At 42.6% G+C, this 23,345-nt stretch overlaps 1 protein-coding gene across 1 annotated transcript in view; it reads left to right on the plus strand.

Annotated features, from left to right (window-relative positions):
* Positions 1-21,931, plus strand: part of TRAF6 (TNF receptor associated factor 6) — a 31,211-nt gene extending 9,280 nt beyond the window's left edge. The window contains exons 2-9 of the mRNA XM_065403909.1: positions 3,062-3,128; positions 6,115-6,445; positions 16,508-16,658; positions 17,411-17,569; positions 18,735-18,806; positions 20,034-20,111; positions 21,050-21,170; positions 21,234-21,931. Coding sequence (XP_065259981.1) covers positions 6,144-6,445; positions 16,508-16,658; positions 17,411-17,569; positions 18,735-18,806; positions 20,034-20,111; positions 21,050-21,170; positions 21,234-21,931 — 1,581 coding nt within the window. The 5' untranslated portion in view covers positions 3,062-3,128; positions 6,115-6,143. The remainder of the gene's footprint in view (positions 1-3,061; positions 3,129-6,114; positions 6,446-16,507; positions 16,659-17,410; positions 17,570-18,734; positions 18,807-20,033; positions 20,112-21,049; positions 21,171-21,233) is intronic.
* The last annotated feature ends 1,414 nt before the right edge of the window (positions 21,932-23,345 follow it).

Consider the following 23,345-nt stretch of genomic DNA (forward strand, 5'->3'; position numbering starts at 1 on the left):
AATTGCAGACAAATTCTGGTGGCTCTGGTCTATGGACATGTTTATTGAGTAGGTAAACTTGAAGAGAACAGTTCTTCAATTCTATGCCCTTGTTGCTGGGGAGGTGGTACCACCCCCTTTCAAAGCTATTCTGATGACTATAGCTGTGTGGTGCTGGGCTAAAGGAATATCATGGCTGACAAAACATCATTTTCCCAGACTAATCTGTATATATGAGTGCTAAAATGTGACCAGAGAAGTATTTTTCAGGAGGGAATGGGATAAAAACTTGAGCTGAATATCTGGAAAGGATTCCTGAGACTTCTAGACTGGAGAATAAATTCCCAGTGAAGTGGCGAAGAAAGGGTTAAATTTGACTTGGTGAATAACCTGCATTTTCAAATCTATCCTCTTCACCTGAACTACAAGCAATTTAAAATTCCCCTTGCAGGGAAATTCCCCAGGAAAGAATCATGCTAGTGCACATGCACTGCTTCCATAATCAAGTCGCTGTTAGTTCATTTCATTGTCTGCCCCAGCTCAGCCAAGGGAGAAGTGTCTGATCCTACAGTAAAAGAGATTAGGTTTATGTCTGTCTCCCTCTGGTATGCTGCTCCAGTACTGCTGTTGTGCAGGAGTAGGAGTACAGGTGGAGTATTGGAGGACGAGGAAACAGATGCACACACAAAGAATAAAGGATCTCCATTTTTTTTTTAAAAGTACATGAAGGAATTGTTTAAAATTAGGGTTAAGTAATTGTTAGATTTTCAGTTGTTCGTCTACAGCTACACTGTAAACTTCAAGATTTAGAAACATCCTCTCCCTTGTGGGGAGGGACTTTCCTTTACGACAAAATAAAACTAAGGCCTTGTCTGCACTGGCACTTTACAGAGCTGCAACTTTCTCACTCAGGGATGTGAAAAAACACCCGCCTGAGTGCTGCAAGTTTCAGCACTGTAAAGTGGCAGTGTAGACAGTGCACCAGCGTTGGGAGCTACTCCCCTCGTAGCTTTAACATTGCTAGTGAAGACATGCCCTAAGTCACTGGGTGTTGGAAGGAACCCCACCGCAACTCACTTAAAACTGACTTGATTAATTTGTTTAAAGTATTGTCTCTCTGTGCCTGAAGTTTCCCCATAAAACAGAGGTAAAACAGATGGCCACCTTTTATAAACCTCTTCAAGGTGTGCAGATGGAAAGCTCCATATAAGAAAGGAGTATTAGTTTATAATTTAAATTAGGGATTTTTCTATGCAATAATAGGATGCTGATCGGTTTCATTGACTCATCCATTAAGATCACTCTGATGTTTTTCCCCATAGACTGAATGGTTCATAGCTACTCTGGTTACAGGAAAGCAATTCAAATTGGAGAGGAGTAAGTGTAATGCTTCAAACTCCTGTAGAAACTGTAAAGTGCTGTAAATGATAAATTGTTAGGATTATACTGGGTAAAATCCTACTCTCCTGGAGTACTACTTTAGTAGGATTTTCCAGAAGGATAAAATGATGATCACAAGGAAGAGATCTGTCTTTAACAGATGCTGCTCTATAAACTAGATGGAATGCTCATACTTGTGATGAAAGCACAAGGCCTACTCTATTACTTTTCTTCCTTTCAGCTTGACTTCTTGAATACCTGTGTGTCATGGTTACAGGATTAGCTGCATCCCTGTCTGTTTCCTCATCTCTTCTGAGTGCACCCCCTTAGGTCTTATGCCTTCCCTTTTCCTGGGGTGGAATCCTGTCATTCTCTCTCAAATTAGGCACCAGTCTACAGTACTAGGGCTTGGCTACACGGGCGTTTTACAGCGCTGCAACTTTCTCGCTCAGGGGTGTGAAAAAACACCCCCCTGAACGCAGCAAGTTACAGCGCTGTAAAGCGCCAGTGTAAACAGTGCCCCAGCTAATCCCCTCGTGGAGGTGGAGTACCTGCAGCGCTGGGAGAGCGCTCTCCCAGCGCTGGCGCGCGACCATACTCGCACTTCAAAGCACTGCTGCGGGAGCGCTCCCACGGCAGCGCTTTGAAGATTTGTTAGTCTCTAAGGTGCCACAAGTACTCCTGTTCTTTTTGCGGATACAGAGTAACACGGCTGCTACTCTGAAACTTGAAGTTTAGAGTGTAGCCATGGCCCTAGTTCTTACCCTGAAGGTTTGATTGGGTTTGGGCAGTTGTGGTTTTTCCCTTCAGGAGCTGTGACCAGTGAATTAATAACCCAAAACAGCCTTCTTAAAACAGAAGTATTGTTTGTTTAACCATAGGAACAAAGTATTTCAGAGAAAAGGATCTTAAAATAACAAAAGGTCTACATGCGTATCTAGCTTACCTAGAGTCTAAACACCCTTCTGAGGGGATGCCAGGAGTCTAATTCCTGAAGGCCCCACACAGCAGACTGGTTTCTCAGGCTATATGGCAAAGGTGGGCAATCTACGCGGACCGTCCTGCCCGGCCATTGAGCTCCCAGCCAGGGAGGCTAGCCCCCAGCCCTCCCCCACTGTCCTCCCTCCCCCACAGCCTCAGCTCGCTGCGCCACCAGCGCTCTGGGTGGCGGGGTTGCAAGCTCCTGCCTGGCAGCGCGGCTGCCAGTCCTGCTGCTCTGAGGGGCATGGTAAGGGGGCGGGGAGCAGGGGCGTTGGATGGGTTGGGAGTTCTGAGGGGGGCAGTCGGGGTGGGAAGTGGGAGGGGCGGATAGGGGGCAGGGACCGGGCTGTTTGGGGAGGCACAGCCTTCCCTACCCGGCCCTCCATACAGTTTTGGAATCCCGACGTGGCTCTCAGGCCAAAAAGTTTGCCCACCCCTGCTATATGGCCTCACTAGAGAGTTTAGTAAACTCTCTAGTGACAGGAGAGAGTCCCAGTGATGGTGGCTCTCCCGCAGACATAGCACTGTCCATACCGGCGCTTAAATCAGCATAAATTATGTCACTCGGGGGGGGGGGGGCCTAATTCACACCACTGAGTGACATAGCTTATGTCGACTTAAGCTATAATGTAGCTGTAAGGTCAGTCTCAAAAACCTGTGTCCCCGTGAGTGTGATTCTTTAAGCCCTCTTGTCTTATTTTTCTCCCTTCCCCCTTCACAGGTACTGATTTGTACCTGGAAAAATCTGTCTGACCAGTCCACCCAGGGGGTCTCACTGGAGGATCAAGGTGAATGGCTCTTGCATTGTGCCTCAAGTGTGTACTGAGAAGCCTATGTATGGATCCACCCTTCCCCTCCCTTAGTGCATTTCCTGACAATTCCACAGCAGTATTAACTCAGTATATGCATTCAGTAAATATCACAATAACCAGGTCAATTTCAAATGTTAATAAATTATTACAGAAAACTCCAGATCCATCACACTGTTGATCTTATCTGTATCTTAAGTGGTTTGGTACTAGTCCCTTTTAGAAGCATTACTACTTATTCAGAATCTGCCTATCAGCACCTCAGCATGCCTGTACAGAATATAAAAGCACACAAGAGATGGTCTCAAACTTGAGAACTACACCCCATCCTGCCAACTTGGCCTTGCCTAGCTTTTGAGGCAACTGACTGAATGGCTAGATTAGACTTTGCCTTTGAGTTCAGCAAACCCAAACTGTCAGTGATGGAGAATTCCAGAAATGAGAGCCTACTGAGAACCCCCAATCCTAGTTCTACAAATCCAGTGGCTTTTAACTTGAGCATCCCAGGAGATCTCAGTTGCCAGGTTGAAGTGTGTGCATGTAGGGTTGCGGTTTTCTAGTAGCCTGAACCCGAAATCATAGAGTAGTTTATAAATTAAACTAGCACCTTGAATTAAACCTGTAAACCACTTACTGTACATAATATTCCAAGTAGTCTATCCTAAATGACATATCTCAGAACTAATTGATATGAAGTTATTAAAATTCCACCACTCAGACTACACCAAAAAAAGTGGATATTCCTTTTAAGTCCTCCTGCTGACAATTATAAATAGTATAGCTAGAACTCCTAGAAATTAGCACCTGGGAACGGAAAGCCCTATTACGTTTTTCTATACCATTCCCTACACCAGTGGTTGACTGATAAAGTATATCCCATAAGGCCATTTCCAGTCTAGTTCTAAGTGACCCAAACGTGGGAACTTAATGACTATTCTGGAATCTAATAGATTTGACTATTAGAAACTTTTGTTTTGTTATTTGGCCAAAATTATACTTCTTATCCCATTATTGTAGGTGGTGTTGATAACGCCACCAATGCCTATATTTTAGCTTGCCTAACACTTTCCATTAGTAGACCCTATTTTTGGTAGCATTTCTGTAGTGTTTTGTGTTCAAAGCACAGCTCCAATCTGCTTCAGTTGCATCTGGGAGCACGCTCCTCTTCTGCAAATCTGACCCCCCCAGGTTTGGCCACTCAGAAAATGAGGAACACACAATCACTGGCCACCTGTTAACATTTTGGTTTAAGAGGCAGGGATATCATCCAGTTATCCAGGATGGCATTCAACTTCCTTAACCATAAAACCATCCTGTCTCTTCATGCAATCCCATGCTTCATTCATCATTAACCTTCTAGCTTCTGTAATAAGTGAGGCAGGGGTCTACAGGCAACAGCCTCACTCTGTACACAACTCTGATTAACCTCCAGAGCACATCCATCTTTTGTGCTGACTGAGGCAGGGGTCCAGTAAAATAAATAAATAAAAAAGTAGGTAACTGAAGCTGAATTAAGTTCACACAGGCAACATTAATGTTGGCATTCCTTAACTTTTGAGTGCTTGACTTTTCAACCTTAACATTCTCTTCTTTTTTTATGTAATACCCTAGCTATGCTCCCTTGTGCCATGCTTCTGTGGACTTCATGTCATTTGAAGAAGTGATAATATAAAAACAAAAACTAGGGGGGACCCAACCATCGTCATTACACATACGGGAAGAAAACCAATCTTTGTGAGATAATAAATGACAAAATTGGTGCAAAGAGACTTTTTCAGGCTTGTAAAAGTATTGTTAAAAAGGACAGGAGGGCTTTAAAGAAATATACACCTCTACCTCGATATAACGCTGTCCTCGGGAGCCAAAAAATCTTACCGCGTTAGAGTTAAAACCGTGTTATATTGAACTTGCTTTGATCCACCGGAGTGCGCAGCGCCCCCCCCTCCCCCCGTAGCGCTGCTTTACCGCGTTATATCCGAATTCATGTTATATCGGGTCGCGTTATATCGAGGTAGCGGTATACTTAAGTGATGAATATCAGAGAAGAGTTGGCAGTATCCCTAAAGCTTTGAACGCTAGGAACTAGCCTTTATCAGCTTTATTGCTAAATGAATTCATGTTTGAGAGCAGCATTTGAAAGACTAACTTTGCTAACAATATTCTCCCTTCTGCAGGTAAATAGGATTCATTTCCTGTTTTGATGCTGTCTTTCCAGCTATATTGGAGGAGGTACAGAAGAGCAGGAAAGCATTTTAGAGTACTATTAGCTTGTGTCTAGCCTTTCCAGATCGTACTGCAGAAATTTGACCCTTCTCATGTTTTGTAGATTCTGACTAAATTGAACATCTTGTTGCTGATATAAAAATCTTATCAGCGTTGCAATATTGTTTGACTCGCATTTGCAGCTGAACATCTACTTTGTTTCTTGTACTATTTTATTCACTGATGTACATCCAGAATACTCATATCAAATAATTTGAAACCTAAACCATGAATCCTACTTTCCTAAAAATGTCAAAGATGACTTACAGTGGCACAGAATGTGAAACTGAGATTGCTTCATATAATAAAACGGTTTTGTACAGCATTTTTCATACAAACTATCTCAGAAGGCTTTATGGGGGTAAATAATATTAGAGAGACCCTTCTAATAGGGAGAAAAGATGTTTTCTTTTGAGATTGAAATAACATGGCAAATCAGAGATGGAGCAGACTGCAAGAGCGGTTTAAAAAAAATTAAGGCTGCTTCTCCCTACAGGCTGTAAGATTGTGAGGTGAGATAGAAGGGAAGTTAGGGCAATAAAAAGGTAGTCCATGAGCTGAAACAACTTGGCTGAAGGTTTTACATTTCGGGACCCAGTGACCCCCTTTTTATGTCCAAGATGAGGGCTGAGTGTGGGAGGGAGAATGGTCCTGGAAAGCCAGCTTTTAGAATTCTTGATTTAACATATCTTTGTTCTTCCAGATCGTCTCCTCGGTACTCAGCTAGTTACTATGAGCTTGATACAGAGTGACAACAGCTATAGAGCCAGAGATCTGGAGACTGGCTGCTGTGCAGCCATGGCCAGTGCGTGCAGTGCTGGAGCTAAAGAAGACAGCATAGGTGTCTCTGTCAGCAGTGGGACTGGAAACCTTCCAAACTCCTTCACGGAGGAGACTCAAGGATATGACGTGGAGTTTGATCCCCCCCTGGAAAGTAAATATGAATGTCCAATCTGTTTGATGGCTCTACGGGAAGCAGTGCAGACGCCATGCGGACACCGGTTTTGCAAAGGCTGCATTGTCAAATCAATAAGGTAAAGGAGTGCTCGTAGGAATTGCATTTAGGAAGAATGGTGACCTGAGTGTAGCAGCTCTGTGGCAACATAACTTAGTGCAACTTGTGAGGACAAATTATATATGTCTTATTGTTGCTATATTTTCAATGTGTTATGACTGAGCATGTCTTTAAAGATGCTATATTATGGGTGGCCTAGTTAGCAATGCCTATAGTTAATGTTGCCCCATTATAATACCCTATTTTTAATTGCTTATATCTTTGCCAGACTTTACCTGTTCAGGCTGAAATTTTCCATATTTGGTGTCTGCCTCAGAATGAAGTTTTCTGAAACTTTCAGTAAAAACAATTCAGCTGTTTCTCAGAACTAGGTTTCGGGGGGGCAGGGAGGATAAGATGTTCAGGCCATGAGCTTCAAAATTTGTTGAGAAGCTCTAGAGCCTCCTTGCCTTTGAGCAAGGACTTGAAATTTGGCACAGAGGTCACCCTGGAGTCAGGGATGCGCCTTTTGCCATCCCTGTGAACATTTGCCCATCTTTGACCAAGTTATGAGCCTCTGAAAATCTGTTTGTACAAGCTCAATAGAAACTTCTTTGGCAAGTAAATTCTCTGATTTCATCTGCATTAGGCATGCTGTGAGGCTGAGTAGGATTTTCAGTTCCTTCCTATAGCCAGGGGTCACTGTGACACCAGGTACAGGAATTGAGCAGGAAGATTACTTTGCTTTCAGTGCCCGACCCCTCCCACTCCATAGTGGTACCCAGGCAGTGAGGAGGATGCCTGCCTGGAATGCAGAGGGATAAGGGGGGGAGTGGTGAGAAAACAGGCTGGGACAAAGCCATTGGGGGACTTAGATGACGAGCTAGGGGGTGGAAAGAACTGGAACAAAAGCAGGCTGGGGCTGAGGGAGCAGGGAGTAGGGCAGAAGCGTCTCTTTCTATTAGAATACACTTGCCTCAGAACCTGAAATAGAACCCAGAATTCCTGAGTCTCAGTATTCCTCTGTTAGCAAGTAACTGTGGAACTGTCACATTCCGGGGTGCAGTCCAGACCAATGAGAAGTTGTCCCTGCCTGCCCTGCAACCTTGGGTACCTCACAATGCTTTTCTGGGCTGCTTAGAAACAGCCTACCAGCATGCAGGTCACACCCTGCGTGTCTCTGTATAGGTAGATACAGCCCTGACCCAGCAACTCTGACCCCAGCAGCCTGTCAGCAACACACCAGACATACTCTTGCTTCCAGAAGCCTTGGTTACTACTTGTCGGGTGACCCCAACACACTTCCAGTCCAAAATTTTCCCCCAAAACCTGTGTTCTGCACTGTACAGCCCTCTCCTGAACAGTTCAGATATTAGAGGTTCATTGCCCTTGTGACGGGTCAATGGTCAACAGTTTGCTACTTTAACTGGAGTTACCAAACAGCTGAGTTGAAACACAACATTGAATTAGTTTAGATTGTAGCTAAATAAACTTGTTGTATTTTTAAAGAGATTTTAAGTGAGTACAGATATGAGGTATTAAAGTCAGAAATGATTCCAAGAGAAATAAAGATAAAATGCTTTCTGGTAGCTAAAACTTAACAAGTTAGACTTGGTTGAAGGTAAAATCCTTACTGGTATGTTCCCAACAACATTGCTGACCAAATTCTGAGGTCAGGATCTCCCCCAAAGTCCAGGGGCTGGTTCCTTTGTTATCTTAGGTAAAAGAGAGAGATAGGGAAAGATGCCTTGGGGTGTTTTTGCCCCTCAGTTTTGTAGTCCAGCCACCCTTTTGAATTGGATTCTTCTGAGGATTACCCATCAAAGCAAAGTTTATTCAAACAGTAAAGAAGGCGACATGGAGGCTAATGGTGAGGGTGGTTGCATGCTCTTTGTTCTCCCCTGTATATGCTTGTCTCCTGCCATTTCACCCTCTAGCTGGATCAAGGACCCTGTTTAGTACTTGAATGTGTATTTACCTGAATTTACATATCTTTGTTTAGGATAGACCTGCTTAACAACTTTTGCCTAGTCAGGGCTGCATGAGTTTGAACATGTGCTAACACCATCACACAGGAGGAATTCATAACTTTACATATAATGTTGCTACATACATTTCACAAGCATTTCACATTTCATATTGAGCAGCAAGTTATTAGTTTTCAAACGATACCTTACAAGGTGTATTTTGTACCAAGATTATTACAGTAGTATGTAGTGTGTGAACATGGGTGCTTTTGGTCACAGGAACCCATTAGTAAAATGTGCCCATCCTACATAGAGGATGACAAACTACTACTGCTCTCTGCCACTGAGCAAAGTGAGTAGCTGAGATCTGTGCTGTGGATCAGCAGGGTTAGTACCTTTAGATGACCCATGTAAAAATCAGTGGGCTTCCACCTGATAGAATTTGTGAGGGGTTTTAGTTTGCTTTTTAAAAAACCTAGGAAATAACATTCATAAAAACTACATTAAAATGTTAAGGCTGCAAAATCAAGCACTCAGAAGTTAGTAAATGCCAGAATTAAGATTGCCTGTGCCACCTTAATTTGTCACCCTTGTGTGTGCCCATTATAGAATCATAGAATATCAGGGTTGGAAGGAACCTCAGGAGGTCATCTAGTCCAACCCCCTGCTCAAAGCAGGACCAATCCCCAACTAAAGCATCTCAGCCAGGGCTTTGTGAAGCCTGACCTTAAAAACTTCTAAGGAAGGAGATTCCACCACCTCCCTAGGTAACCCATTCCAGTGCTTCACCACCCTTAATTATGATACAGTCTTTAATTACATGATCACATACTGTCTTTCCCGCAGGTTCCCTGCCCCATTCTGTGCATGGGATGGACAATGCTCATGGAATTAATCAGTTGTGTTGCGATATGAGGCTGTTGTCTGGCCTCACTCCTTGTAGAAGTTGGAAGATGTGTAGTGAATGGGGTGGGGAATTACAGGGAGAGAAAAGATGGTCTCATGGCTTAGGCAGTTTAATGCTGCCCTAGAGATTTGGATTCTATCCCTATCTCTGCCAGAGTTCCTATGTGACACTGGGCAAATTACTTAAACCAAACTTTTCACAGGTGGCCACTGACTGTGTTCCTCATTTTCTGGATGCCTGACTTGAGACTCTGGGATCTGATTTGCAAGAATGTTGAATGCTCAGAGCTGCAACTGAAGTCATTGGGAGCTGTATTTGAATGTGTAAAGTGCCAAGTACTCTGAAAAAATCAGGTCCTAGTCACTTTTCAAACTTGACACCCAAATTAGTGGATACTTTTGACTTGTTATGAAGATAGATGCATTAATGTTTGTGAAGCACTTGTATATAGTGATGATAGCCATAGAAAAGCCATGAAGAATTTAATTCTGTATTCATAACAGAACTTGAATGGTGAGCAGTAAACAAGTATAAAATGAAATATTGAATAGCTGCTCATTAAATGAGCACAGTCAGTCCTGTGCAGTGAATAAGGCAGGGACTTATAGATGTGCGGGAGCGGGGAGTATATGACCATGTAATTAAAGACTGTTTTGTAATGCACAGTTGCATAGGTAACCTTAATTCTAACACTTGCTTTTTTTTCATAGATCCCAAGGCCAGAAGGGACCGTTGTGATCATCTAGTCTGACTTCCTGCATAATACAGGCCATAGAATTTCCCCCAAAATAATTTCTAGAGCATAGCTTTTAGAAAAATATCCAGTCTTGATTTTAAAATTGCCAGTGATGGATGGAAAATCCACCATGACCTTTGGTAAATTGTCCCAATGGTTAATTACCTTCACTGTCAATAATCTACACCTTACTACTTTTGCTTTTGGGTGCATGACTTTTGCAATCTTAATTTTCTTAACGTAGTTCTCGTGTGCAATTTATATATAGTATACACTTCTCACTAGAACGGAGTTTGTTATCCAATCCATACCTGGATAACTTACAAGTCTTCGATACCAGGCTTTTAAGTATTTTTATATGAAGTTAGGCCAGGCCACTGGGAGTCAGGACTCCAGGATTTATTTCTGCCTGACTTCTTGTGTGCAGTAGCACCAGCACATATCCTCTGCTCAAACTAATCTTAGGATTTTATAAATAAGTTTGCACAAGGAATCAAAACACTCAAAGGGGATGTAGTATGTGTTGATCTTACAAGCAGATCACCTAGATACTTAAGTGAATATGGAGCTTTAGAAATGCCTTAGTCTCCCAACCACTTCAAGGAAAAACAACTTCACTGAATAAAAAGGCAGATTTTTTTTAATTAAAATTTTCTGTCAGAGTTCTGTCACGGATACACAAGAGCTCTGCTATGTCCCAGCTTTTAAACAGGACCCTTGGAGGAACCGCTCTGTGTCAGACCCTCAAGAGGTCCCACTCTTCCTTGAGGGTAGGCCACATAGACTCAGCACCTATAAGACATCTGGGCTCCAGCGCTGCTGTTTCACACTGTGAGCTCTGCTCAGTGAATCCAACAGAGATAGACTTCTGGTCAGAATTTTACTCTCTTCAGGGACCAGTGCACCTCAGCAAGTATTTGAAGTGCCATCTGGCAGCCTTTCAAAACAGAGTCGGATTTATTAGTCAGCTGGAACACAGCATGAGGAAGTCCTTAGGTTAGCATCGAGAAATAAAGGTTAAAACATAGGCCATTCTGGGCAAGTCAGCTTTCCATCTGGCCAAGCTGCTATGGAATCTGCTTCTGGCTCTGGGTGGCTCCGTCTCATGGTCATTCCCAGGTGAGAGCTGCTGAACCCGTCCCAAAAGCCAACTCTTATCCAGAGCTTGTTGGCCCATGTTGAGTTTACATGCTCTGCCTGCCAGAGATTCCCATAAGTGTCAGTTGCTTAGTCCTTCAGGCTTCCATTGTGTTTCCATTCTCCATTGATATAGGTTGGTTTCAGCCAGTCCTTTAATAACCCATTCATTCCACCCCACACCTAGGTGACCCAACATCTCAAGTGTTTAAACCTTTTGTGCCCCCAGATAGCGATGCAAAATACATACTGAAACTGAGGCGTGCATAGGAATCATAAAAATATTACAGAAAATTCTCACTTGGTGAGAGGTTCCTCATATTCACTTTACTTTAGGATCCTTGCATACCTAAAACTGTGTTATTTTCCAATCCTTCTGCTCTTGAGATGCTTTTATAGTTTGCCACTTAATGACTGCACCCCAAATTCTGTTTCTTAATAGGTGCTTGCCATCATATTGCTTAATGTGGAACATAGGGAAATAAGGTGTTCAAAAGAAAACACAGGTGGAGAAACTTCCATTCTAAACCTCAGTGCATGGGAACTGGTTTCTCTTCCTTGTAACTACAGTGCAGTTGCTCAGTCTAAAGTGACACCTATTTGACCTGTAAGAGGGTACTAATAACAAAAGGCTTTTATTTCACAGAAAAGGAACTTCCTACTTCTGTCTCCTTTCATTTCAGCACTGACTATTTCAGTGAATACCAAACAGAGGTGCCACATCTTTTAGATCTGGGAAACTGCAGATCATCCCCATGATATTTTGAGTGTTATTAGTAATTCCCTCTCTGGTTCATTGCTATTGAAGTTTGTCTCTGCAGTGTGGTTTGAGTGGGGACTAGTGATAGTGAAAATAGGGGATTTGCAGTGCAAGTGTCAAACATTTGGAGGACAGGGCTGAATTCCATGCTTAATTGTGGCCCATCAGTCAGGGTATTAATTCAGGGTGCATACTTTCCACAGCACACTTACTGATATCAACAGGAGGCTCCCACAGAGATCAAGGGGAAAACTGACTTTTATATAGTAACTGTTTAGTTATTTGTTCAGTATGTGATTGTCACAGTCATCACTCAGTGGGAAAATCTGTTCCCCTTTTAAGCCATCTCTACTTCTGTCTTTTGTTTCTTGTCCTTCCCCATCTCTGTTTTACCCTTTCCCATGCCTCTGAGTTAATTTTGACATGGAAGTGCCATCATTGGGCTTTAGAATTAATACTCTAATCCAGTTAGTAAGGGGCAGAGGAGTTCAGACCTCAGTGCATTGTTTCAAGCTTTCTGCAGACTTGGGAAGATGTTACTACATTGGTTACGTTTAGTCCACATTTGAAAAACTCTCTCTGCATCCAGGGCTAGAAGCTTTTTAAAAATGAACTTTAGATTACATCATGTAGGCTACAAATACATCATGTGGGTTGGATCGCAGTACGTTACATTGCTTCTCAGAAAGTGTTGGCTTTTTTGTAAGTAAAGCATTAGAAAACACCTTTAAGGGATGGGTTATTTGACCTACAGTAGCAAAGAAAATGGCTTCTTTAGGTGACTGTTAGTGTTTCCACATTAGAGGTATTGGCTTTTATTTTTACTTCTAAAATTTGCTAACCAAAAACAATCTGTAAGCACCAATATAATACTGAAAAAATAAAACGTGACTCCAGTTTTCTGTCCCCTATAATCTCATTATGCCAAAACTTATGTAGCACTTGAGGAGTTTTCTGACATTTGATATGTGATGCATCTGATGGACCAACAGAAATGAGTGGCTTGAGTTCTACAGTCAAATGCCCCTCACTGGAAAAACACGGCCTCCACTTTCCCTCCCATTTCAGTTTGGGGGGCCATAAGCTGAAGCTCTTTGGCTGATTATACGTGCTGTGATACTACAGGAAAAGAGAGGCTGTCTCTGAAACAGCCACTACAGCTGGTTGAAAAACTGCCAGAAAAAGCAGCAAATAACTTGACTAATAATTTCCAACAATCTGTAGAGCTGCACAGTAGGAAAAAAGATATCTGCAAATAATGCATTCAACAGCTGAAAGGAAAAACTAGTCAAATGACTTGCAAATCGGAGCTAGGGGTCATACCATATAGTTTTTATTTATAGGGCAAAACAACAAAGGGGATTCAGCAAACCAAGGCTGCCAAGCCTATAGCTGTTCCAGTGCAGCATCATTGCTCACGTTGTCCAAGAGCCCATCCACAAAACATCTGGAACATAGGATTAAAATGTTCTTGCACATCCTTAATATGGGACTGTACTTCAAGGGACATGCCTGCCTTGGTCAGTGCATCCATCCATATTATCCAGTCTGAAGCTATAGTAGCAATAGTCGTAAAACCTCTTTAGAAGCTCATCTAAAACGCCTCAAGGAATCTGAATGTGTAATGCACACTATGCTTCTACTTTTTACTAGTGACATTTAAAACACTGAAGAGTTTTAAAAATGTTTTTAACTCTGTAACTTCACTGAAAATCCTAACGTTTCAATTACTGCTATAGGTGAGGGGCCTGCCTGCCTGTGGTGTTAGGAGAACCGTTGCCAAGGATGTCTGTGACCTAACCAAAATGTGACTAAGATTTTTTTTTTTTAAGCCCCAAACAGGCTACTCTCTTAAATATCAGGCTGAGGATGAAGTAAATCTTACCTTTTTCTCTGTTTCAGGTTTCTCCAATTAACTTTTGCCATTGAGTATCTTACTGAGCCATCTCTAGTAGCAATGGCTATTTATAGCCTGACTAGGCTAGTTCACTTTCTGTCTTTTTCCTTTAAGCTTCCTGCCTCTTTCCCAATCTAAATATTCATTGATAGGCATATATAAGATACAATCACAATAAAGCAATCGTGTACAGAGGCACCATTACACTTCAGTTAAGCTGCTCAGACACGCAAAGGTTTGTTGAGCAATTTTTAGAGGCTAGATGGTGCTTTGGCTTTGAATTTAGATCACTAGTGAATATAATATTCTCAATGTACTTACTAGTAGATTCTTGGCCATGTCACAAGAACCACTCATCGTGGCACAACTTACCATGATTCTCAGTCATTGTTCAGGAAAGCATAGGCGGCGACTCTGTGGGTGCTCCGGGGCTGGAGGACCCATGGAAAAACAATAGTGGGTGCTGAGCACCCACTGGCAGTCCTGCCGATCAGCTCCTCCCCACCCCCCCACAGCACCTCCCACCCACTAGTGGGCCCCAGCTCCTCCACCACTACCCCATCACCTCCTACCTGCCGGTAGGCCCCCAGCTCCTCCCCCTCCCTTCCAGCGCCTCCCACCCACCGGCGAGCAGCTATTCAGTGGCGTGCAGGAGGCATTGAGGGGGAGGCAGGAGAGGGGGCAGGCAGAGGCAGGGTGGAGGCTTGGGGGAAGGGGTCAGCTGGGGGTTCAGCACCCCCGGAGAACTCAGAAAGTTGGCGCCTCTGCAGGAAAGCTCCCAATCTTGAATAACAAGCAGGGCAAATTGGTACTAGGGTGCATATATTGAACTGTGTGTGGGAAGTGTGTATAGCATCTTTCCACACTAAGCCTGGCTCTAACCAGTCTTTATGTCACATTTGCAAACACTTAAGTGCATCAAATTCACGAATACATTACTTAAAATATTTGTTGTAAATAATTGGCATTTATATACTACTCTGCAGTCATTGATTAGCTAATCCTTATCCCGTCACTGTAAAGGGGTGGGTGTGTGTTATCCCCATTTTAGAGCTGAGGCAATTCCCATTCCCCTGGCCATGAAAAAATGCTGATTTTTATTTAATGTGGTCCAGTTGCTAACTATAAACTTAATTATAAGCAGGAAGTTTGTAATGCGTTACACCACATTGTACCTGTAACAACCAACTTCCGGTTGTAGGTTGTAAGTAGAATGAATGTTTGTGTATTGTGACACTGAGACCAGTGTTTGGACTGGGGAGCTATAAGATCTGAAACTGCAGACCACTGCTTTGTTTTTTCCGTTTGTTTAGGAGTGAGATTCTTGTGGCAAACCATCTCCTGAAAGCAAAACCATAAAAAGGAAGGTCATGGTCTCTTTCTAAAGTCTAAACTTAGCATTACTGCTACAGAAAAGGGAGGTAACAGAGTATTGATAAGAATGATTTCCTTATCAAGTGAACAACACTATTTATCTACCTCTCCCCACCCCCAAATCCAATGATATTTGAACCTCAAAGGCCCTCTGACTCACAACCCACTCAGAGTATTGTTAATCCACATTTTTTCACACTAGCAGTATTGTCCATTAGCACCACAATTCAGAATTCTTCTGTTTAACTGTATTACTTAACTTTGTACATTCCCATATGCATGTGTTGGTTCACACCTGAAGGCAGGTACCAAGTAATCTCTGCTGTTCCAGAGAAAAATTGGGGCGTGGGAGACTGTATGGGTGAATTGCTATTTGAATTGCATTACATAGCGGCTCTTTTTTTAAATGTGTCCTGTGCATATATGAGTATAAAACGAGGAAAATGATACATTAAACTTTTAAGGGGCACCACTTGAAATCTAGTCAATTTCAATTTCTTTTCTTAAAATGGCTTCAGATACACTTGCCCCAAATCCCTCGTCGTTTTTATGTCTTGAGCATTACTTAAGGCTTCTTACCAGTGGCTTTTCTCATTCCTGTTGCTGTGTGAAAGACACAAAATAAAGGAGTCTAACTGATTATACAAAGGTAACGGGGAAACTGACTAGACAAAAGTGCTGTCAAATATAAAGTAAACAAACTGGAAAAAATAGAAATACTTGCTTCTCAACTTCTAATTATGGTAGTTGTGGGTGTTACTTGTAACAATGGTATGTTTTCATGTTAAAAAAAAAAAAAATAAATAAAGTGAGAGGAGAAGGGACAAAAGGTGCAGAACTCTTTAGATGTTTGATTCCAAATCCTTTTTGTGTGTGGAACAAACACCCATTGACTTCAATAGGAATTGTTCATGAAATGGGTGCGGAAATGGGAACCTAAATTATTAGCCTTTGTGTATCCTCTTTGCAGGTTTATTCCCAGAATGCTTACCAGTGCAATCATCCAGCTGGATCTGAGCAAATTTAACACTATTCTAACCCAAAGGAATGCTGCTACAAATGGAATTATTTTGAAACCTACATACATGTAGTATTCTGGTAACATTAGTTATCAGGTTATTTTATGGTATAATTCATGCTAGTTGCTGTGTAACTGCCATTATTTCCAATGACTGCCTTAACACTTTATTATGACAATATTATGAAATTTTAATTAGTGTAAGAGAAGACTTTAAAATAAGGGTAGGGAAAGAAGTCTGAGATTTGCTAGATATTTTTTTCTCTCGTGCATACATATCACCTCATCCTCTTCTTTTTATGGTAGAGATGCAGGTCACAAATGTCCAGTAGACAATGAAATTCTACTCGAAAACCAACTCTTCCCTGACAACTTTGCCAAACGGGAAATCCTCTCACTGAAGGTGAGATGTCCCAACAAGGGCTGTCTTCTGAAGATGGAGCTGAGACATCTAGAGGTAAGAATCATTTTAAAAATGGAAAATAGTTTCCCATTTTGAAATTTTAAAAAAATCTCCAAAATGACTCTATGTAGATGGTCTTCATCTTCTTGGTGGTTGTGGTTTCAAATCCACTGTTTTTGATCAAGGCTGGTTCTGTTTCTCTAATTGAAAGAAATAAGTGGCTGATCTTAGTTACCTTACCACAAGCGTATGTCACAGCTTGCATACAGCAAAAGATAGTGCCTATAATGTTAATAACAGTGGTATTAGTTTCATCATTTTAGTCTCCCTTTGGCCTGTCTTTGTCACCAACCATGTGCTTTGTCACCAACCATATGCTTTCTATATCCAGTGTCCAAAATGACAGTTAATACCTGCTCAAAGCAATCTGAATAAAATATAAACAATTTTTAAATACTCCTGGAAGTTGTCCAATTAAACAGTGTGTTAAACTGTAAAAAGTAGCCATATGATAACTCTTCAGTATTAATGTTTGTGCAGAGCTTTGAATTTATAGTCCTGTTCAAACCCTGGCTCTGCTATAGAGCTCTTCCGTATGGACTGCAATAAAAGTCATTGAGGTTCTAGGTTTAAGGGCTAATGCGGGCAAATCCTTTTGCAGGATTGGGGCCTGAAAGAATATTAAAGGTGCCAATTGTATTCCTCTTGGAGCCATTTTGGTCCATCTTGGAGATGTATGAGTAGCTGGTACCTGGAGCACTTTTGGGGGTTTCTAATACCACATCCTTTTGTTGCTCCTTATGCAGGAGCATCAGTTGAATTGTGACTTCTGCTCTGTGGAATGCCTACAATGCCAGAGCTCCTTCCCGAAGAACCAGCTGCAAAACCACATGACACTGGAATGCCCACGGCGGCAGGTCTGCTGTCCAAACTGTGCTACATCTATGGCTTATGAAGATAAAGAGGCACGTGCTGAAACATATTAGAGTGGATGAAAAATATTGTAACATTTGTCCTCAATTGTTAATGCAATATCAATAAAGGGTGTTCATCAGAATAGTAAATTGATCCAGAAACAGCTTTCTGTGCTGCTTTGCTGGACATTAGGAGGTTGTGACCTCCGGATTGTCCTCTCTTGGACAGGTGAAGACTAGTCTCCCTGCCCCCCCCTCCTTTTTTGTGTGTGTGTGTGGTCAAGATGGTGTCATGCTTGGTTAAACCTTTTTTAGAGACCCTATGGTGCATGGGGAGGTGGAAGGGTTTGTATAAGGGGGGACCTTTAATTTTGACCTTACAAAGAGAGATGTCAGCATTAGCATCCCACAATGACCTTAAAAAGAAAAGGGGGAGGGGCCAAGATAACAGGATAGGACAAAAATACTGGTGTTTGGCAGGCTGTCTTGCTCTGCACACAAACACGTTACCTGCTGGAAACATGAACGAGTGTAGAGAGGGAGAGCTGTGCTTCAATGCCTAAATCTGTCCTTGGAACAAGAGAGTTGGAGCAAAACTTCTGGGTTCTGTTCTTAGCTCTGATTCTGACTCCTGGGTGATCTTGAGCATCTGGCTTCTGTGTTTTGAGCTTTCATTTCCTTATCTCTATATAGACATAATCTGTCTCAGGGGGTATATTAGGTTTATCTGAAAAGCACTTCAAAATCTGCCATTGAAAATTCCCACGTTAATGCACATCATGTTTGTGACCCTTTTGACCCTTTTTGTCAAATGTTAAGACTTCTTAATATATTCATTAATATCAATTACACAAGAAAATTCTTTAAAATGTTTACATCCTTAATACAGTTAATTAAACCCAAACTTCACAAATGTCTTGGGCAACTTTAGAATCAGAATTTTGTAGAATCAGAAATAGGACTTATCACTATGAATTTCTGATGAGACAAGAATAAAATTCCAGAAAATGAAAAGACTCATTCAGGAATCAGAAAGGAGGGTTATTTCCTAATTAAATCCAGCAAGATACAAAGCTTGAGACTTAAAAAATAAATGATCAAGAATTTTACATAGACATTTAGAACACAGGCAAATCGATGCTCCCTTCTCTTTTAATAATCATTTAATTGTTACTAATAGTTCTCATTTTCTTTCTCACCTTTTCAAAAAATGAAGCTTCATGACCAGAACTGTCCACTTGCAAATGTGTTTTGTGAATATTGCAATACAGTGCTCATCAGAGAACAGGTAAGAGCCTACCTTTTCGCCATATGTCTGTCTGTCAGGTTGGAGTGCATCCTAAATAATATTTAACCCATCTAGCTGCAAACAATTTAAGATTTAATGGTAACCCATGTAAGTGTCTGATTTCTCACACGTCAAACTTCCTCTAAATCTGGGGTTCTCAACCTTTTTCTTTCTGAGGTTCCCCCCTCCCCCAGCATGCTATAAAAACTCCACGGCCCACCGGTGCCACAACTACTGTTTTTCTCCATATAAAAGCCTTGGCTGGCATTAAGGGGTAGAAAGCAGGGCAATTGCCTGGGGCCCCACGCCACTAGGGGCACCGCAAAGCTAAGTGGCTTCGGCTTCAGCCCCGGATGCTGGAGCTCAGGGTCCCGGGCCACAGTCCTGTGCGCGGGGGCTTCAGCTTTCTTCCCTGGGCCCTAGTGAGTCTTAACACCAGCCATGCTTGGCAGACCCCTTGAAACCTGATCGCCCCCCACCTCCGGGATCCCTGATCAAGAACCACTGCTCTAAATGGTGTTCCTGTCTGCAGTTGCAGTTCAGGTGAACTTTAAACACATGGATTGTTGACAGCAAACTCTGTTATGCAGAAATCTGGATTGGAACCATGGAGTACATCGCAAAGTGCCTGGCTATTATGGTGATCGTAAGTGGCATCAAATAGGACTTCAAGCAACTGCTTGTACTTATGTCTGATCCTGAAAGTCTAGTTTGTTCGAGGCTCTGATCAGTTCTAAAGTCAACTGTACACATATTGTGTATAAGAATGTGCACAGGGGTGACTGTCATTGGAGACGTCCTGTCACCCTCTAGGTCAACATAACTAATCCCTTTCCTGGAGTCTCAAATTTACGGAGAATAACAGTTATCAAGGAATATTACACTGGGGTGACTTGCAGTGATGTTGCTGCATTACCTTGCAGTAATTTACTAAATGGCCTTTAACACTTAGTGTCTATTGAAGTGCAAATTAGTGGTGTGTGGTTGCTCATTATTCCATTAAAATGTTGAAATCTGTTGTATTTAAGTATAGCCACGTATTTAGGCTGGATCCTGAGAGTTGGAATGTTGCTGTGTGCTTAACACACAGTCGCTAATTCTTTCATCATGTTTTGTGATCGAATGGCATAATTTCTTTTCTGAAACAAGAAGACTTTGATCTGAAGAGGAGAATGTAAACTATTCATCTTAAAGAAAAATTAACCTTAACTCTCATTTTGATTTTAGATGCCTAATCATTATGATAATGACTGCCCTACCGCCCCAGTACCATGTACATACAGTGCCTTTGGATGTCCTGAAAAGGTAAATCTTTCTTTTACGCGCATCAATGCTAAGAACTCCTCAGTACCTTTCATCCAGTCTGTGTCACAAATTTCCCGGGTTTGATTTTTACAGTTCGACTTTCAAAAGCTGTTAGCATTGACCTGACTCCGCTTCTGTTGAAGACAATGACAGCTTGATTAGACAAGTGCCTGGATGCTTTAGCAAAGTCTACCCTAAATCTAATAATTTTCTGGGGTGGTTTTATTTTGCTGTTCTTACCTGTGTTGATTTCAGAGTATATTAATACCAATTGTCTTCTGTAACTTTGCCTTATGAAAGTTTTTAAATGCCAGGTATATAACTCTTGTAGTTTAGGGAAAGCAAGTGGCGATTACTTAAAATCCGCCTGATCCTCAAACTCATGATTTTTGGTGAAACAGTGCAAATTGTGGGGGAAGTTCCAAGTTTTCTAATTACAGTACTTCTTTTTAACGGTACGTTTCTCTCATCTTCAACCGATTGCTCTCCTTGCCTTTCCTGAATACACTGTCATATTCAGGGCTCTAGTGCCACTACTGCAGTGCAATGTAGGGAATACATTGCTGATTGCTAACAGGATTGTATTTATGGCAGTATTAAATTTATGCAAAGTAGTGGAGGAATTCTATTACCTTTTACATCATGATTTTAACAAATCATTTTGACTTAAACGCTATTTGTCTGTACAGGCACCTGGACTGGTTATTTTTCTGAGCTATCTGATCTTAAGGCTGGTCCAAAACAAAGTCCTCTCAGTTGGACTTGACTTGACTTTGTCACATCACTTGTTTTGTCTTAGTTTTTGTTCCAGCTGATCTGTGTTAGCTAAAGCCATTTCTATTTTGCAGTTTATCTTTGAAGCCCAATATTTTGTGGCTTAGTTGCAGGAAATGTTTTTGCTGCTCGAGAGTTTGATGCCATGTCTCTTTAAATTCTAGATGCAGAGGAATGAGTTGGCACGTCATATGCAAGAGTTCACTCAGGTTCACATGAGAATGATGGCTCAGACTCTCCGGAGTATTAGTGTTACTACCACAACTCCCATGTCCTACCTCAGTGGCCTATCTTTTGAGCCATCTCTCTTCTCACATGTCCCACCTGCCACATATGACTGCAACCCAGAAGTTGAGAACTTCAAGGAAACCATTCAGCAGTTGGAAGGTCGCCTGGTAAGACAAGATCACCAGATCAGAGAGCTTATTGCTAAAATGGAGACTCAGAGCGCTCACGTGGGAGACCTCAAACGCACTATCCAAAATCTAGAGGAAAAAATTGCCGAAATGGAGGCACAACAATGTAACGGCATTTACATCTGGAAGATTGAGAACTTCAGCACACATCTGAGAGCCCAAGAAGAAGAGAGACCTGTTGTGATCCACAGCCCTGGCTTCTACACTGGGAAACCAGGCTACAAACTGTGTTTGCGCCTGCATATCCAGTTACCAAATTCTCAGCGCTGTGCTAACTTTATATCCCTCTTTGTCCATACTATGCAAGGAGACTATGACAGTCATCTGCCTTGGCCATTTCAGGGCACCATACGACTTTCTATTTTGGATCAATCAGAGGGACTTGCAAGGCAGAATCACGAAGAAGTAATGGAAGCCAAACCTGAGCTTCTAGCCTTCCAGAGACCAGCAATCCACCGCAACCCAAAAGGTTTTGGTTATGTGACATTCATGCACCTGCAAGCTTTGAAGCAAAGAACCTATGTAAAAGATGATACTCTTCTGGTGCGCTGTGAGGTTGTAACACGTTTAGACTTGAACATTGTACGGAAAGAGGGCTTTCAACCTCGCAGTACTGATGGGGCTGTATAGTCTGTTGTGCCCTAACTAAGGGAGCCCCGCACTGCTGTTCTTCCACAACAGATTGGAAGGATAAGACCATGAACGAAGGGATTTTCCAGAGGGGAAAAGCTTCATGATAAGAGCAGTTATCTGGGTTGAACAATGCCATTGTGCAGGCTAATACAGCTGATTTAACTGAATAGAATTTGCTGCCTTTGGTATACAAGCTTTTTCCTCTGTGGGTCATGTATTAAATATTTCTTCTTGTTCTCTGTTACTGTATTAAGCTGAGGGAAGTATTGCTGTGTTATCAAAGGTGAAATTCTTCTAGAAGTCTGTGGAAAAAGTGGAGCATTGAAGCTAAATGCCCCAGATGTCCTAAATATGAAAGTATTGGAATGCCACTAAAAGAGAGCAGGGGATGAGGATGGGGAAGCAGCTGGGAGGAGTGGGGGTCATGTGGGGGTGGTAGAGGATAAAGCAGGGGGATTACTTGGGGCTCAGGCTAGCAGTGTCTAGCATAAGGAGGCTAAGGGCCAGGGGACAGGCAGGATGAGAGAGAGGTACAACTAGTTCAGGCTGGTCCAGGTCACATCTCCCTGGGGAGTTAACGCAACAGGACCCAGAATCCCAGGGAAGTTTCTCCTATTTGCTCCTGGGAAATGGCACCTCCAGCTTCTGGCTCCAATTTCAGCTGGTGCTCTGAGATCATCCCCCTCCCTGTCCTTCCTTGAGGGCTAAATAGCAGCTGCCCCCACTGACCACTTTGTATATGCCTGTCTGCCCCTCTGTCCTGTGGGATCCTTTCTGTGCCTGTGCACCTGCCTAAGTGCCTTTGTCCTCCTGATTGACCTCTTGTGCTCCTACCCCATAGACCTTCCCCCCATTTGTCCTGCTCTCTGCCCTTCAGTCTCAGCTGGTTTGTCCCTTTGTCTGTCAATCTCCCTCTCCCCTATCTCAGCCAGAGGCTTGAAGTACCAGGGCCAAAACTCTGCTGCTGCTCAGGGCTCTTGACCAGACACGGCAGCCTCTTGTTCCTGGGAGCATCTGAGCTGCCCTGCACCATCACTGCTGAGCATCTGCTTTAACTAAAATACATATGAAGCCTCCAGGAGGCTGTCAGTGGTGCCAGTGCTGGGATAGGCACCAAGTGGCAGCAGCGTGCAAAGCACTTCCCATTGTGACCAGCTGCTGCCAGGCAGCAGAAACACTGAGAGAAGCAGCAGCGTAGCAGGGGCTGAGCCGGGCAGGGTAGGTGAACAGACTGGCCCCATAGGGGGCCATGTCGTGGGGCTGCTCAAAGGGACACAGTTCAGAATGAGGGTTTCCCCTGCTATCTAGAGAGGTGGATTGACTTCATTGCCACAGCTGCTGCTTAATAGTACCAGAATGGTGTTCCAGTGTGACTACACCACTGCCCAGGGGGATGCAACGCACATACTGT

Source organism: Emys orbicularis, chromosome 4, assembly GCF_028017835.1.
Source record: "Emys orbicularis isolate rEmyOrb1 chromosome 4, rEmyOrb1.hap1, whole genome shotgun sequence".
Taxonomy (NCBI): Eukaryota; Metazoa; Chordata; order Testudines; family Emydidae; genus Emys; species Emys orbicularis.